Source organism: Triticum urartu, chromosome 5A (assembly GCF_056163025.1).
Source record: "Triticum urartu cultivar PI428250 chromosome 5A, HENAU_Tu73, whole genome shotgun sequence".
Lineage (NCBI taxonomy): Eukaryota > Viridiplantae > Streptophyta > Magnoliopsida > Poales > Poaceae > Triticum > Triticum urartu.
The window spans coordinates 364050394-364061517 of NC_141877.1; the positions used below are offsets into that span (position 1 = coordinate 364050394).

The window sequence follows — 11124 nt, forward strand, 5'->3', positions numbered from 1 at the left end:
CATTAAATTTTTTGTATCATCTTCTTGCATTTTCAAATAATTAGCACCTATGGAGGTTGAGCTACATGTAACCCCTTATCCTCACCCCTCCAACAACATTGCTTTGAGATATGTGCTCTCCAACTTACTATGTAATTTTTTTTGTTTCTCTCAAATGAAACAATATATGGACTTCAAACTTTGCAAATCAAACAAACTTTAGAACTTCAACGTGTGAAAAAGCATTCAGGCTTTTTGGTTTGACATAAATATACAAAATGAGACTTTTTTAATAAAAAATTATTTAAGCATTTAAAGTACATGAAAAAAATTCAAAAGTTTTTTTTCAAATTATTGCTAGAATTTTTTATTGTTCTGAAAAGTTTGAAGTTTATATGTTGTTTCATTTGAGAGAAGCAAAAAAGACAAATTTTCCTGCACGGATCGCGATGCCAAAATGGATGGCTAAGATAAGGTGTACCATATAACTCAATCTACAGAAAACCACACTCAATAATTAGGCTATAGTAAGGAGGAGATTTAGCCTCTTTACAATTGGCGGCACATCTTCATATCTTCTTTGTCGATCCCTATGTGACCGCACACATCGCCACCCAAATCTTATATATACGCTTTTAACGAGGAAATATTAATTAAATAAATTCTCTCCAATAATATCTTGGCTCAACATCGCTAGGTAAAAAAAAACTAGCAAACATGTAGTGGCAAGACTGATATAAACTTGAATAGGAAGTGTTAAGAATGAGAAGAACAAATTATGAATGGTAGAAATAAAATTTCTCACAATCTGCCAATTAATACAGACTAGCTAGTATTTGCTCAACCCTTAACTCTCTCTCTCTCTCTCTCTCTCTCTCTCTCTCTCTCTTAAAAGTCTTCTTCTCTCTTGGTCAAAAGATAAGGGGAGTAGGGGGGAGATTTTAGGTGACTTCCAGACGAAAAGCTACAGCCCTTTCTTTATATCTTTGGTGCCAAGTATAAAAGAAGAGTGCAAACAGAAGTCAGTTGCAATTAATGTCTGATTTTGTATCCTTTTGCTAGAGATGTGCATAGTGTGAAGAGAGAGAGAGAGACGAGGTGGAGGATGGTCAGAGCCTTCATAAGGGCTTCATGGGAGGCATCAGAGAAGAAGATCACCACCATCACCAACCCACGGAGCTCCCCCTGGGCTTCCGGAGCGCCCCGCCACCGCCGATGATCGCCTCTTCCTCCATGTAAGTTGATCACACGAGCTCTACGTTTTCCCCTCTTCTTTTGGCCTTTCCAGAGTTCTCTCCTTGAGTCTCCCCCCAGCCTCCACGCAAAGAGAAGAACAGCACACTTTTGCTTGTTTGGTTCCATAGAATAGCTAGGAATTCACCAACTCCATACTGATATTTGTTCCTTCTGGTTCTCTGTTCTCACCTTTTGGTTTCCCCCGCTTCCTCTCTAGGTTTAATTTTATTTTGTCAGTCTCCGAAGAATTTTTCTTGTGTGCCTATGCATAGAGGTAACTAGTTTAATTAGCAAAACGACCAAGATCCTTCTACCGTCATTTGACATCTTGTGGGGTTTGGGTTTTTGATGGCTTTGAAGAATTCATACACAGACATATATGAGGAACTGTTCAGCACTCGATCATTATGTCAAATTACTTATCTAGTGATTAGTTAGGGACATGGAAGTAGTTTAGGGGCTGAGATAAGGAAAGAAGGAAACAAATTTTCCAAATATTAGGATACAATTCTTTTCCTTGTACCTTTCAGCAAGTAGCTAAGATCAAAACTTTTTTAATGGATTTCACACACCGACTCTTCTATCTGCTCCATTAAAGAAAAGTTGTGTTCCTACTTGCTTCCTGATGTATTCAACTACCGACTATTGCTTGTTTCCTCATCCAATTTCCTTTCTAGGAGCAAGGAGTCGACGAGCTACGACATGGCAGATTTCGATCAAACGGCAATATTTCTCTACCTAGATGGTCATGATCCACAGTCGATTCAGGAACAACGACGTAAGTTTTCGGAAAAAAAAACCCACTTACATACATATGCTTAATCACCCAGTTTTCTGTGTCTAATTTGTTGTTGGTTTCGTGTGTTTTGTTCCTGATGATGTGTTCCTTCTTGGTATGGATTTGGCAATTCTTCCTGTGTGAAGAGTGTGACATGTAACAGACTGTCTCCCCCCTTTGCAAGAACTTGATCTTAAAGAAGCTATAAATATTCCTTCTTTCCTCTTCTCACACATTCCTTTCCATTTGCGCCTTCTCATGCACCCTGTTGAATTGCAGCCCCAGAAGCATGCGTTACAAGTACCACATGTATTTAAGATCGAAAGCACTTTCTCCAAGAGCGATTAGTGTTAATTCTGGATTAATTCCATTCGCTCAATATTTCTAGCTATAGCTAGCTTCCAAAGCACCACGCAACATCTTTTTCTCTATCTCTCTCTATCTACGAGTTGCAGCACCTTGTTAATCAATCCTACTCCCACTTGCAGAAACTCTGAACATCTTCCCCTCGCAGCCCATGCATGCCGCCGAGCCGCTTAACCCTACTGCAAAGGTACGTATATGCGTACGTATGCACGCAAATTACACAATGTATACGGTCAATTTAATTGATTTGTCATGGATGGCGTGGTGGTGATATGTTTGTAAGTGTAGATTAATGGCGGCGCAGTCATGGCGGCCATGCTTGCTAATGGCGGTAACCCGCAGCAGGCGTCTCCAAAGAGGCCTGAACAGCAGCAGCAGCTGGTGCTGCAAGGTGCCGCCGGCGGCCCCAATGCAACACCCTTGCTGACTGGTTCAGCCAAGGACAACAAGAACAGTGCCAGTCTCATCAAGGTATCTTATTTTACAATTTCTTCCTTCCTATCTACAAAAGTATAGGCAGAATATATGTAGAAATGTCCCCCCTTTCTCTCACATGTTTTTGTAACAAATGTGGCTTGCAGAAGGAAGGAACCAGCAGTGGGAAGGGTGCAACATCATCTAGCACAGACCCAGATAGGGAAGGGAACAGGAGAACACAGGACCCTAAGGTAAACTAGCTAGGCTACTGATTCGGGCAGGCCTCCTTTCTAAAGAAAAATCTTCACAAATAGTAAATATTTTGAAACATAATAATTTAATTAGTCTAAAGGTAGAATAACATAACTAATTAGAAGAGGTTTTCTTATAGAAAACTAATTAGGAGAGGGTGAATAGTCACTGTCTACAGGGCAGGCAGGCTACACACATACATACAAATGGTAGTTAACCCTAGCTGCATATATATGTTATGACTCTTGACTTTGACATGTGTGTGTATTTTATATGTGCATGTTGCAGACACTGAGGAGGCTTGCACAGAATAGAGAGGCAGCCAGGAAAAGTAGGCTCAGGAAGAAGGTGAGTCAGTCAACCAAGAAACACCGTAACTTAAAGAAACAAATCATGCATGCATATATTTCTGTATGTACATATCTTCATAAACATACATTAATACATGTGGCATTAATTAAGGTCGAAACATATGTGTATACGCTGTTCATATGCGAGTAACGCCGCCATTAGTCAACTATACTTTTCCCTTCACTAAATAAATGGGGTTTCATTGTCTGCTAGTAGTGATTAAATGAGATTTGTGATGTAGCAGTTTTTGGCTCTTTCTTTCAGACTTATGTGCTCAGGGATATCTTTATTTTCTTGAACTTGACACACCAACTAGCTAGAGAACTATGTTAGTACTTTCCAAGAGTGTTATCGCTATTTATGTTTCGATATTCCCTGGTGCAATATATTCTGATCATGCCGTGGCTGGTTGGCTCTACAAACTAATATAGCACCTCAAGACCTATGGTTATTTGTGCCAGTTATCTCCCATTATTATGTGCGAGCAGATATAGAAATTAGACTAATTTAGTAGCAGAAAAGTAAGCTTTGTATGCTACCAAATTTCCATGCATCGTCCTGATATATTTAAGGAAAATAACTTTTCTATGTCGTTGAGTGAACTCTTCAATCAAGCGCTGTTTGAATATTTCTAGATCCAGGACGTTCAAAAACTGAAATAGAATGTGCATCTACCATACGCCTTGATGCAGCATATGTAACTATGTAAGGAACTAATTAGAGGTAATTACCTCTTCATTCTTCAGGCTTACATCCAACAGTTGGAGACAAGTAGGATTAGGCTAAGCCAGATCGAACAACAGGTTCAAGCAGGAAGAGTACAGGTAACTAAAACGGAAAGCAACACTTGCTTTTTTTTATTAACTCTCCTAGCTAGAGTTATCAATCAGTTAGTGACAACTGACAAACTCCATGCTAAAATAACTACTGCAGGGTGTCTTGTTGGGTACTGGAGATCACCACCAAGGCCTTCCATCTGCCCCTTCATTTGGTAATGAGACACTCAAAACCAACCAATCAATCAGTCCCTTTAATTTTACGAATTACTAAAACAATCCTTTAAATGTGTTTCTAATTATGCATTTACTAGTTAACAACTCGATATTATTTCTAATATTCCACATGATATCTATGATGGACAGCTGGTATGTTTGACATGGAGTATGGGAGATGGGTGGAAGAGCACAGCAAGTTGATCTTCCAGCTCAGGGCATTGTTGAACGACAATGCGCCGGACAACCAGGTGCAGGTGTTGGTCGGTGGTGCCATGGCACATCATGAAGAGTTGCTAAACCTCAAGGCCGCGATTGCTAGGACTGACATCTTCCATCTCTTATGTGGTGTGTGGGCCAGCCCCGCAGAGCGTTGCTTCCTTTGGTTGGGTGGGTTTCGACCCACAGAGGTCATCAAGGTATGCACACAACAGTTTGATTATTTTGCAAGGAATGGCCTAGCCATTCAATACCAAGGATGGTCTCTAAGGGTTGCTATTCTCGCTTAATTGAATATCATGTTCCGGGTAGTATTTCCTAGCTAGTGTATGTATTCAACCATGTGGTTTTCTGGGTGAGGGGGGAGGGAGGATTGTGGAAGCAAGTGTAGGAGGTCAAATTGTGGGCCCTTGATGAGCGAAGAGGAAGTGCAAAAAGATTTTGATGTGCAATTACTTTTCATGTTCTATCTCTGCCATTCAGTCCTCGGGTGGCAAGAGAGAAGGCGGATCTCTTCGCGCTTGTGAGAGTCTTTGTCTAGTTTGTTAGGTTTTTGTGTCCTCATGTTGTTTGTTTGGGTGATCGAGACAAAGGTATAGTGAAATAAGTACCTTGCCCACATCCACATCACAGTGACATTGGTTCCAGCGACACAACAAGGAGCATGAGCGTTGATTTCCGCAGATCCATTAGATCAGGTTGTGGGGAAGAGTCGTCAACCACGATGCTTCAGAGAAGCAGAGACAGGAGGGGGCATGGGAGAGCAGCGCGTTGCTCCGTTGGTCAGTTGTACGGGAGCGCACAAACAGTCCACCCGGGTTCGAGTCTCAACTCCCCCCGTGGTGCTCAGGTTGTTTCTTCTATTAAAAAAAATGCCATCAAGGGCTAGACCTAGTTGGTCCATTTTTAGAAGGGGGGGGGGGGTAGGGCTATGATTTATGAAAAAAAAATGTCCTTTTGAATTTCTAAAGAGGGTTTTCATGGGATTATGAGCTTGTAGATTTCAGCCTTATTACCCATCAGCTTGGGGCTTGTCTCGATCCCTAAATGTGAAAATATAACACAATAAACATTATGGTAATGGATTTAGCCCTGCAGTTAGACAGATCATGCGATTTAGGATGCAGCTAAAAGGGCAACCCATTGCACGTAGCTCCCGCTTGCACGGGGTCCGCAGAAGGGTCCGTACACTTTGGTTATTTTGTAGCAGCCATTCGCTGCATTTCTACAAAAGGTTGTTTCCAAGACTTGAACCGGCCATGACCTCATAATCACAAGGCAAAAGTTGTACCGCTGCACCAAGGCTCCCCTTCGATTTAGGATGCAGCTAGAAAGACTAATTTTGTCCCCAAAAAATAAATGGTGCATCTAGTTGATATCATGCCAACTTATTCCTTATTTTAAGCTTTGTTAAAAGCTCGGTCCACGGTAGGTTTAATTTAGTAAGGCGAGAGCCTAATGTCCCTGATTCCCCTACTACTCCCTTTTAGAGTCTCGGCCAAATATGGTTAACCATGTATTTACCATTGGGACTTGAAATACCGTATTGTAACAGTATGTTATAAAGCCATTTGTTTATATTAGATGGGAATTTCTGATTGCAAAAATAATATTCTTTGAAAACATTACTTTGTTTCTTAATCTCCTTTAACCAAACAAGCTCATATAGTGCAAAACTGTCAAGAAGTGTCTCATGGTCTAGGCAATACATATGAATAACATTTGCAAACAATATAGTGGGCTGGAAGCATGCAGTTTATTCATCAGCTATTATGTTTTTAGTTTTCATATTGTTTCGCGGCAAATGGGATTTAGTTCTTGCAACCATATTGTAACTAACTCGGCTATAAAATGGAAACATATAGATCCCATTTTATATGAAGAACTAATTAATCATCTCAAAGCTGATGAAAGATTCTTCCTTATTATATGTGGTATCCCCCCCCCCCCCCCCCCCTCATAAGGTCAACTAATCCTTCAAATATCAATACATATGTCAAGTCTTGATCTATACAATACCCTAATTTCATTTCCCTTGATCAATTCACTCAGGAAACATGCCACTTCGAACCTACCACACTATATGTCTCTAGTTGATTGTTTCAATTACATTTCGATCTCGCCATGATGTCACAAGAATCAATTCGATCTAGACACTTCAAAGATTTATGTGCATGGTTAAAAACACAAACGTTATGGCATATAGTTCTACCTATGTTTTTTCACCTCCAAAATCATAAAACCCTGACTTTTCTGACCCCCCCCCCCCCCCCCCCGACCCCTCAAAATTCCATTCATTTATGTACAATTTTGTGTGTGAGAAACATCAAGTACAAACATACATTTTGGGAAAAGTGTGTGTGCTAGTTTAAACCTAAAGACATGTTAGGTTGAGTCACCACCTCCAACTTTTTTTCCCATCAAAATGAATTTCCAATAATGTCTCCCTTGCCCTTTTTAGCTAATGTGCGCCTGGTCTTACTTGCATTCTCCAGCAACTCTAGGCCGGCTTTGGAAAAGCTAAAACACATCTTAATTTTCCCCGCTCTAATTACATGGTCAACAACTCCAGAGGTCCCTTAACTTATTCCAAAAACTGAAAAGGTTTTGCTGAGGATCCAATATATACTTGATGGAATAGTTGAAACTGAGGAAGGAAAAAAACAAGGTTAGCTTTTGGATGCATGTGCATTGTTGAGACACAATGGATTGATTGGGGAGTAGGTAATATTGGACAGAAACATGTGTAGGAGAAGTTAGATGTGTGATGGGGACGGTTTTCCAAATCTCATAGTGATTCTTCTGCTGTTCACTTATATTCTACAAAGAAAACATTCTTGGCCATGCTGAAACCAGGAACTGCACATATTTCGTGTTAGACGTATATAAAAAATGGATTTTTAAACTGACTATCATGCTTTTGTACGTGGTCTATACTGTCCAGCGAGCAGTATATTCAAATGCCCAAAACATATTAGCTAGTGAAATACGGTTCGGCGTGAGAAAATTTCAGATCAAAAGAGCGCATATACCAAATATTTAGCAGTTCAGTTTATGGGTCATGTGTGTGAATTGATCAGTCTAACTTTATTTTCCACACCGTCTTCTCCCAAATGATTTTTTTTAGCCGAAACCGTACAACAATCGTTCTACGGTATTTTCTATATTAATAAATAAAACAAATTACATATTACATAGGCTACAAGAAGCCGATCTAAAAGGATCAACCAACACCAGTTTTGGGAAACATGATAAAATTAGAGATTCTATTCAATCCAACTGCTAATCAAATCAGCTTTCTTTTGCTTTGCTCGGAGTCTAGTAATTTCGAGACCTTCTTTGAGATAAAACTTCCATGTTCCAAAATCCTGCATAATAATTTTGTAATGACAACAAAAAATGCACCGATTTTAGATAAAGAAAAATGTTAATCATGTTTTCTCACTGAACTGTGATCCTTTCCCATATCATTGGCCTTCTAGAAGGTTTATATGTAGGCACATATATCCTAGAAGCGTGTGTATATATAAAACTCGGCCCAAGAAGATCACCTGCAACAAGATTCTCAAAAAGAGAACATCACGTAGTTTTGAGCGTCTTTTCATGTGGACTTTTCAGCATATATTAGGTTGTTTTTTGAGCTTACTCTATACATATTCCAGATGGAATGGGTAAATCATGTATATGTGTTGATGAAATGTGCTCTACACTTTCCTTCAAAGAAGTGCACTACACGCGTACCTAGCTCATTAATTTCTGTTTTCCAGCATGGACCATATATATTTTTGTTTTCCATTTTTGTGGAGAATAGAGATATTTACTTTCAATATATATTTAGAAGCTAAGCATCTAATTTCTGGTAATTGCTTAGTACATCTATATATAGCTAAACCTAAACCATATTATATACTGTCCATAATTTCACAAATGCTCTCAACTAATTGGGCTAAATATTCAAAAGTGATATACGCTTAACTGTATATGATGGATTACTTAATAAATAATTAACTAATGCAGGTAATGTTGAAGCAAGTGGAGTCGCTGTCAGAGGGGCAGCTCCTGGGAATCTACAACCTCCAGCGGTGGGTGCAGGAGACGGAGGAGTCGCTGAACCACACCATGGGGACCCTCCAGCACTCCCTCTCCGACACCATCGCCTCCCCGGAGGCCGCCGGCGGCAACTTCATGGGCCACATGTCCCTCGCCCTCAACAAGATCTCCTCCATGGAAGCCATCGTCAGGCAGGTGCGTAGTATATGATCACATGTGATGCGTACGTCACGTCAGCATCAGACTGCGTCTGGGGCCCACTACCAGACCCTAATTAGGACGTGAGACGAACGTACGGCCAGCATCATCCACACGCGTGCACTGCGTCATCATGCATGGTTGTTGGGAACTTGGGATCAGCATGCACGGCATGGCCGGCCGGACGAATTTAGGTTAGGCGAAACCTAGCTAGCCAGCAGCTGCCAGACGCGTTGCACCAAGTCAAATTTGGAAGGAGGTCGAAGCCCCCGGCCCGTCCATCCACACACACACACGTGTGCCTAGACGCTGCAGACGTACGAACGGACGCACGTTAACATAGAAACTGGGGGATGACAAGATGGAGGAGTTGGGACATCATGATCTTGCAGAATTAATGTGCAGGAAAAAGTAGCAGCAAGCTTGATTATAGAGTGATCCTGACAGATCGACCGAACCGGCCCATACGTAGTTTATCATCTCCCACATGATCCTATGTTGCCACTTGATGGAACCGTTCGGAAGTCGACGTTTTCTCTCGATTAGCACTGTTCAAGTGTACATGAATGATTGTCCAAGTTAACTACTAACAGTGTTTCTTCCTTCTGCGTGCTGCAGGCAGATGGGCTGAGGCAGCAGACCCTGCACAAGCTGCACGGCATGCTGACGGTCCGACAGGCCGCCTGCTGCTTTGTCGCCATCGCCGACTACTTCCACCGCCTCCGCGCCGTCAGCACCCTCTGGGCTGCCAGGCCACGGCACGACGAGCAGGGCCCGCCGGCGCCGTAGAAGAAGACCATGGGCAGAAGCAACAGCAGCGGTCGACTGATTGCGAGATTTAGCTTAATTTATTAAGATCCAGCATATGCATGCATGCACACTGGGAGAGAGGGTGTGCGTGCATGCACGTGTGGGAGTTCAGCTCTCGGTCGGTCTGCACATGTGGAACTTGCAACTTAATTTTGTAAGGTGTACATACAGTGTTAGCTGGTAGCCAGAGAAGAATGCTAGGGTATTAGTGTGGTGACTTGATTCCAACCATTTTTCTTCCTAGCTAACTGATTTTCAGCAACCATTGGATAATTTAAGTTCATCTAGAGCAAAATTGAGTTGGATATGGTCTGTCGGATGTTTGCAAGAAAGTCATAGCATTATATGTCTGAGTTCCTTGATTAGCATGCTGAATGGTTAATATTTTATTCTGAAACAAACCGTCACCATGAAAACTTTTGAGAAAAAGTTCAAAATGTTCACCAACTATTTTATTTCCCACAAAAGTGAGTAGAGGTTGAAATGTTCTCCTAGCCCAAAGCTTTTCACACTAGTGCAGATCCATCCATTGCACGCGGTTAAAAATCTCTAATGCACATTATATGCGAATTGACGTCTTGCCATGGTGTGCGATATGGGGGGTGCATCACACACCATATGGGCTACCTGTGTGCGATAGGGGAACCCATCTCACACGATAAGCTCGAAGCAAACGTGTGCACATTTAGCCGGACGAGCATGTTGAGATAGGTCGTACATCACACATGATTATTATGTAGAAATCGTGTGTTTGGTTGCGATTTGGGGGCTTTACCTTTCACATACTTAGGAATACCAATCCACCATCGTAAACTGACAAACAGAGAATGGAAGTGCATCGAGGACCGATTTGAAAAGAAACTGAGTTGCTGAAAGGGCAAGCTCATGTCATACGGAGGCCGACTAATTTTGATAAATTCGATTCTCACGAGTATGTCTATGTTTCTTTTGTTGTTCTTCGAAGTACCAGTTGGAGTTAGGAAAAGACTGGACTTCTATCGATCACGATTCTTTTGGCATGGTGATGAACTAAAAAGAAAATACTGTCTAGCCAAATGGGATATCATCTGTAGACCGAAAGACCAAGGGGGTCTTGGTATTGAAAATCTTGAAGTTAAGAACATATGTCTTCTCAGCAAGTAGCTGTGGAAGTTATCAAGTGGGACTGATGCCACTTGGGCGCAAATCCTCCGTAGCAAATATCTTCAAACCAAAACTTTGTCTCAGGTGACAGTAAGGCCGACTGACTCACCCTTTTGGAAAGGGCTTATGAAAGTCAAACTATCCCTGTTTAATAGGACAAAGTTTATTATTGGTAACGGTGCTAGTACGCGATTCTGGGAGGATACTTGGCTCGGAGAGACACCCTTAGCCATTCAATACCCATCTTTGTATTGTATTGTTCAACGACGTGAGGTGTTTGTTGCAACGGTACTTCAATCTATCACCCTTAATATTCAGTTCAGAAGGGTGCTC

General features: G+C 41.4%; 1 protein-coding gene across 1 annotated transcript; it reads left to right on the forward strand.

Moving 5' to 3' along the window:
• The first annotated feature begins 909 nt into the window (after positions 1-909).
• LOC125509002 (transcription factor TGAL7) lies at positions 910-10013 on the forward strand. Its single transcript, XM_048673839.2, has 12 exons — positions 910-924; positions 1042-1214; positions 1893-1993; positions 2482-2546; positions 2648-2830; positions 2941-3027; positions 3317-3376; positions 4126-4203; positions 4313-4370; positions 4522-4790; positions 8608-8835; positions 9457-10013. The coding sequence occupies exons 2-12, from the start codon at positions 1111-1113 to the stop codon at positions 9625-9627; spliced, it is 1404 nt and encodes a 467-aa protein (XP_048529796.1). The 5' UTR covers positions 910-924; positions 1042-1110; the 3' UTR covers positions 9628-10013.
• The last annotated feature ends 1111 nt before the right edge of the window (positions 10014-11124 follow it).

Coding starts and splice junctions, on each gene's coding strand:
- LOC125509002 (XM_048673839.2), top strand. CDS start 1,111: ATGGGAGGCATCAGAGAAGAAGATCACCACCATCACCAACCCACGGAG. Junction 2,547..2,647: donor CGCTTAACCCTACTGCAAAG/GTACGTATATGC, acceptor TTGTAAGTGTAG/ATTAATGGCGGCGCAGTCAT. Junction 4,791..8,607: donor GACCCACAGAGGTCATCAAG/GTATGCACACAA, acceptor TAACTAATGCAG/GTAATGTTGAAGCAAGTGGA.